General features: G+C 62.8%; 1 protein-coding gene across 2 annotated transcripts; it reads left to right on the forward strand.

Annotated features, from left to right (window-relative positions):
• The first annotated feature begins 980 nt into the window (after positions 1 to 980).
• On the forward strand, positions 981 to 5,959 carry FOXJ1 (forkhead box J1). Of its 2 annotated transcripts, none has more exons than XM_037065152.1 (3): positions 981 to 1,180; positions 1,748 to 2,411; positions 4,156 to 5,959. In XM_037065152.1, the coding sequence occupies exons 2-3, from the start codon at positions 1,914 to 1,916 to the stop codon at positions 4,921 to 4,923; spliced, it is 1,266 nt and encodes a 421-aa protein (XP_036921047.1). In that variant the 5' UTR covers positions 981 to 1,180; positions 1,748 to 1,913; the 3' UTR covers positions 4,924 to 5,959. The 2 variants fall into 2 exon arrangements, with proteins under 2 accessions (XP_036921047.1, XP_036921059.1); XM_037065164.1 differs by having other exon boundaries at positions 1,769 to 2,411.
• The last annotated feature ends 206 nt before the right edge of the window (positions 5,960 to 6,165 follow it).

The following is a 6,165-nucleotide window of genomic DNA, read 5'->3' on the forward strand; positions in this document are numbered from 1 at the left end:
GTTGGGATGCCAGCGCCCCCGCCCCCACCGTCCGGCACAGGCTTACCCCGCCCAGCCCTGCAGCTCCTGGGCAGAGGCCTGAGTAAGGAGCCCTCGGCCCCACCGTTGCCCTTAAACCGGAGAACTGCCAATGCTGCAGCTCTTCAATAATTGAAGAGCAGGAAGGCTGGGACCGGGAGGGAGGCCAGGGGACAGAAAGAGGAAGGCCTGCCGTCCCCGCGTCCTGTCCCTCCACCCTAAGTCCCTGTCACTGAAAATGGTGAAATGAATGGGGCTAATGACCCCACTAGGAGAATTTGGCGAATCCGTGGCTTTTCTGAGTTTCATTCAATGGCTCTGCCTCCTCAGCTATCTGGAAAGGAGGGAGTGCACTTCCGCAGAAGCCTCTGGAATGTCGGGGGTAGGGAGGCAACCGCTTACCGGGAAACTGGATTACCCTACCCGCCTTGGTGGGTCTGCGAGCGGTACGACCATTCCAGCGGACCTGAGCGGCAGGTGGCATCGGAGAGGCAGACTTGCCCGCGGGCACCAGGACAGACACCCAGGATGGGAGAGAGGGGCGGGCCGCAGAACATGAGCAAGCGCCCCTCGCAGCCCAGAGGAGAGAAAATGAAACCCCGCTCTCAGCACTGCCCGCGGCCAGGGGTGCGTCCCAGGAGCCGTCGAGGCCTCGGAGCAGCGGAGCCAGGAAGAGGGCAGGGTGGGAGGACGGTTCCGGGGGGCGAACGGCTCTCCTGCGCGGCCGAGCCCCAGCGGGAGCGCCGAGCCGCGCGCTTCTCCGAGCCCTGCGCGCGGCCCTCGGGCGGGAATGCGGGCAGCCCCGCCGCAGTGGCGGGTAGGGGGCTGGGTGGCGCGGGAGAGGGGCGCAAAAAGAGGGAGTTCGAGGAGAGTTACTGCCGGAGAGAGTGGTCAGAGCCCGCGGTCACCTTGGAAACGTGACGACCAATAGCAGAAGCAAAAGCTGTTTATGGGGGCGGAGCGTCGCCATGGCAGCCGGAGAAGCCTTTGGAGCCGCTACTTAACGCCGTTCCCCGGGCCGCAGGCGCTCAGAGAGGCACCGTCAGGCGGGGGCGCGACAAGGGGTGCTGGCAAGGCCCTCAAGCTGAGGGCAGAGAGCCGCGGGGAGTGAGGGTAACTTCTTCCAGAACCTTCCTTTGGCCCGGACTGCGCTCTGAGCCAGGTAAGGTACTGGGAGGGCTGCCGGCCGCGGGAGTGGAGAGTGTTGGTACCAGCTCACTCTCCCATCCGTCCCGACGGAAGTGGTGGGCCCGGGAACTGACATCTCTGGAGTTTGGGGGTACCTCACTTCCTGCCCCGCATAAGAATATGTCCTGTTCCCCTCCTTCCCCGGGACCTTCCATCCTAATATCCCTCTTCAAAGATCCGACAAACTCCCCTGTCCCCCACCCCCACCCCGGTACTGCCCCCCCAGGCTCCCTCCCCCCTTTCCCAGGTGTCTCAGGGTGGGGGTATCTGATTTCCCGCCCTTGGGGAGAAGGGAATAGCCTCGCATGCCCCTACCGACTTCCCTGATTTGGCTAATACTGCGGTCCGGTCTGGAAAAGGAAACGAAGAGCGAGGCGACCCAGGGGTCGGGCCTCCAGGCCGGCTTCTGTTTCCCAGACCTGGGCTCTAAAAGATCCTCCAGCTGTAGGGACGATTTTAGAGGAATTCCTCTTCCACCCCCACACACCCCCTCCCCTCGGAGGTAGGGAAGAGTGCACAGCTCCCTCGGTGCTCCTCGCAGGTCTCCCATTCGTATTCGTAGGAGACAACCCGGGGTCGCAGGATGGAAGCGCGCGTCCCCAAGGCTGTGTAGCTGGAGCTGCGGGAGTCAGTGGGCGGAGAGCACTGCGGGCCACCGTGGGCTCGGCCGTGGACGTTGACCGCCCCCTCGGAGAGTCCGCGCAGACATGGCCGAGAGCTGGCTACGCCTCTCCGGAGCAGGGGTAGCGGAGGGGGCTGGGCCGGAGGGTGGCCTGGAGGAGCCCGACACCCTGGACGACAGCCTGACCAGCCTGCAGTGGCTGCAGGAATTCTCCATTCTCAACGCCAAGGCCCCTGCCCTGCCCCCGGGGGGCTCCGACCCCCATGGCTACCACCAGGTGCCAGGCTCAGCGGCACCTGGGTCCCCCCTGGCGGCAGACCCAGCCTGCCTGGGGCAGCCGCACACGCCAGGCAAGCCCACATCATCCTGCACGTCCGGGAGCTCGACCTCCGGGCTCCAGGCTCCGCCCCCCGACGACGTGGACTACGCCACCAACCCGAACGTGAAGCCGCCCTACTCCTATGCCACGCTCATCTGCATGGCCATGCAGGCGAGCAAGGCCACCAAGATCACCCTGTCGGCCATCTACAAATGGATCACAGACAACTTTTGCTACTTCCGCCATGCTGATCCCACCTGGCAGGTAAGGAAAGGCGTGGGTTCTGTCCCAAACTCCCTCCCTCTCTCTCTACTCTTGCGAGGATTGGACTCACTTCACGTCTCAGATCCACAGGTCAAGTAGGCAGGTGCAGTGCACCCAAGGGCCCCAAGGCAGGAAGGCCATGGAAGAAGGACCTCCAGGGAGCCCAGTGCTCAGAAATGCCCCTCATTTGACTTTGGAGAGGGAGGAGGAAGGGTGTTCAGAGGGCTTTAGGGGTGGGGATGCTGAGGTTCAAGGTGCAAGCACTTGTCACTCATCCAGGGAGCTCAGTCCAAAGATTTGGTAGGGCCAGACTTTGCCGTGGGCACGGTTTCCCCCAAAGGTGGCAACATGAGGGACACATTTTTGTCCCAAGTCTTAAAATTCCTAGACACTGCCCTGCCCAAGGGCAGCTCATCAGGACCTGACTCAGAGGTGGAAATAGGAGCACAGTCCCTGCCAAGCTCTGCATCTCGCCTGCTTGCAGGTGGCTGGCGGAGGGCGAGCGGTGGGTCGGGGGTGCTGTGGGGTGCGAAGGCCAGCTGTGTGTCCGTGGAGTGGGTATGAGGCCTTCCTAAAGCTGTCGTCTCAGCCCCCACTCCAGCCGCTCCCCAGTTTTCTGCCTCTAATCTTTTTCCTCTTCTCAGTCAACCTCCCACGGGGGCAATTACCTGAGCCAGGTGCTTTCCACAGGGGCTCTGCCTCCAGCTCGGGCTTCACGTTCCACATCTCCAGAACCTGGCACAGAGCAGCCAAGGGGCTAGGCTGCCACGTAAACATCCCAGCCTTGCCTAGGGGCACCACCCACCCATCCATCCTGCTACCCAGGCCCCTGGCCCCTTCCCCATCGTGATTTGAATAAGACTACTTCCCCAGGAACGAACAAGGCGGTGATCAGACATTGCCCTGGGAGTCCTCTACCATCAGGATCAGGGGCTAGATGGGCACAGAGGCCCTGAGGATGCCCAGACTCTTCCCTGGGGCCCCCACAGGCAGCAGGCCGCATGTCACGACAGTCCCCAGCTATCCTACACTTGCCGGGGCAATGCCATCTGTAGCTTTGGTGAGAAAGCAGAGCCCCCCACCCACCCCTAAGCCCGGGAAGCTCAGGCTGCAGGAAATGGGCCTCAGGAATGAGCACTATGCCCTTTGCTGGGTAATAATCAACTGAGGCCAAACAGCCTAGGCAGCTGGGGGTGGGGGTAGGGGGGCAGTCAGAGCCCAGGCCAGCAGCTGGCTCAACAACCAAGGGGAGTCATCAGATGGCACTACTCGACTCCCTGCACACACCCCTGTACAGGCATGCACACGTGCAGGTGCACACTCACACCCTCACACCCTCGGCCTCCCAGTGCCGCCCACCCCAGCCCATGCACTTCACGAACAGAGAGGGCCAGCCAGGCCCAGGCTGAGGGATATGGCTGTCCAGGCCCTGGGGGAGCTGAGGCGTTTAGCCAGAGGCTGCAGGCTGTGGGGTAAGGGAGGGAGGGCAGGACAGGGTGGCCCTGAGAGCTGCCCTGTGGCTCAGGACTTGGATGACTGAGCAAGCAGATATCCTGGCAACAGGGAACAAAAGCCCCCGACAGCACTCCTGGCTCCCCGTGTCGGTGGCTGGTGTCCCAGAGCCTGCCCCCCTCCCCCCATCAGAGAAGGGATGGTAGGACAGGCAGGAGCACTAGCTGCCACATCACTGACCCTCCCCTCCCACTCACCCAGTCCTCTGTCTCTCTTCTCTCCCTGTGCCCAGAACTCCATCCGCCACAACCTGTCCCTGAACAAGTGCTTCATCAAAGTGCCTCGAGAGAAGGACGAGCCCGGCAAGGGGGGCTTCTGGCGCATCGACCCCCAGTACGCTGAGCGCCTGCTGAGCGGGGCCTTCAAGAAGCGGCGGCTGACCCCAGTCCACATCCACCCAGCCTTTGCCCGCCAGGCCACACAGAAGCCCAGCACCACCCCGTGGGCTGGGCCGCTGGCCGTAAACACCGAGGCCCAGCAGCTGCTGCGGGAGTTCGAGGAGGCCACCGGGGAGGTGGGCTGGGGTGCGGGCGAGGGCAGGCTCGGGCATAAGCGCAAACAGCCCCTGCCCAAGCGAGTGGCCAAGGTCCCGCGGCCTCCCAGCACCCTGCTGCTGACCCAGGAGGAACAGGGCGAGCTGGAACCCCTCAAAGGCAACTTTGACTGGGAGGCCGTCTTCGATGCCAGCACTCTGGGCGGGGAGCTGGGCACTCTAGAGGCCCTGGAGCTGAGCCCACCGCTGAGCCCTGCCTCACACGGGGACGTGGATCTCACTGTCCACGGCCACCACATCAACTGCCCTGCTACCTGGGGCCCTTCAGTGGAGCAGGCCGCCGACAGCCTGGACTTTGACGAGACCTTCCTGGCCACATCCTTCCTGCAGCACCCCTGGGACGAGAATGGCAGTGGCTGCCTGCCCCCAGAGCCCCTCTTTGAGGCCGGGGATGCCGCCCTTGCTGCTGACCTGCAGGACTGGGCCAGTGTGGGCGCCTTCTTGTAAGATGCCAGGCCCCGCCCCACCTCCGGACAGCACCCAACACAGGCCCACGGAACTGACCCCACAGGGCCCAGACTGACCCCAACACAGGCCCACGGAACCCGACTGCCCAGACCGGGGCTGGGCCAAGTCTCTCGAGGCTGGCCCCACGAGGTCACACACACCCCCAGCCCAGGCTGCCCTCTGCTTCCAGCCCAGGAGGCTAAGAACTGGGGCTCAGGACCAGAACTGCTGCCTTCCCTCCCAGCCCCGCGTGAGCACAGTGTCTCATTGAGCCTCCTCTCTCTGCCCCAGGGACCAGCCGAAGAGCCCTGCGGTGTGACAGCCCTGACCTGGAGGGGCCCTGGCCAGGCCAGGGGGCAAGAGGACAGGGCCTGTCCCTGAGCACCTCAGCATCAAAGATTCTCCCTCTCCCACTTTCCTCCCCAGGTCTCTATCCAGAGAAAGTTCCCAGGTACAACAAATGCTAATTAGGTGACTGCAAATTAACCCCCTGGAGGCCTCTCAGGGCAAAGCCTCCCTGGGGCCTGGGCGGGCAGCGGCTGGGAGGAAAGGGCAGGGGCTTAGAGGAGGGGCCAACAGAGGAGACCAGAAGGAGGCCCAGGTACCGGAGGAGGCAGGGAGGTTTTCTAAGGCGTCTGCAGTCTTCTCTTGGCCCCATCTTGAGTGGGGCGGCAGAGCAGAGGGTAGAAATCCCTACTTTTTGAGCCCAACTGGAGGCTGAGAGCAGCAAGGAGTTGGGGTTCGGGGGAGTTAGGGGCAGAGGCAGCCAAGCTGCGGAGTGGGGAGGGGACAGACGGACTAACGTAGTGGGTGTAGCATATAGCCGAGCTTTAACAGGGAGGGATGCCCATCCTTCCGGAACCCCTGGGACCAAGAAGGGGTGGGGATCACCCCATGCCCCTGCCTGCACTGTGGGAGGGAGTGCCTGGCTCCACCCAGAGCACCCCAGGCTGCATCCCGAATCCACCCTCCTGCCCCATGGGGCAGTTTAACCTTTTTAATGGAAAATGATTTACAATAAAAATTTTTGGAAAATGAAATTTTAAAAAATCTGAAAATTGGACCTACTTGCAACTTTCTTTGGGAAAGGGTGAAAGCAAATTTTGGAGTGGAGGAGCTGGGGGGGCCACTGAAGAGGATGTCAAGGGGAATGGCTGGGAGGAAGCTGGGGGGCCACTGAAGGCCTAAAGAGTGTCCCTGGTGAACTCCTAGTGACCTCTGTGTCCCCAGGGAGAAAGAGAG

This window comes from Sturnira hondurensis, unplaced genomic scaffold (assembly GCF_014824575.4).
Source record: "Sturnira hondurensis isolate 20B ecotype Veracruz unplaced genomic scaffold, ASM1482457v3 Scaffold0001221, whole genome shotgun sequence".
Taxonomy (NCBI): domain Eukaryota; kingdom Metazoa; phylum Chordata; class Mammalia; order Chiroptera; family Phyllostomidae; genus Sturnira; species Sturnira hondurensis.

Bases quoted from the DNA above. Each gene is read 5' to 3' on its own strand.
- FOXJ1 (XM_037065152.1), top strand. From the start codon at position 1,914: ATGGCCGAGAGCTGGCTACGCCTCTCCGGAGCAGGGGTAGCGGAGGGG. The intron at 2,412-4,155 runs GTAAGGAAAGGC...CCCTGTGCCCAG, and splicing joins ATGCTGATCCCACCTGGCAG to AACTCCATCCGCCACAACCT.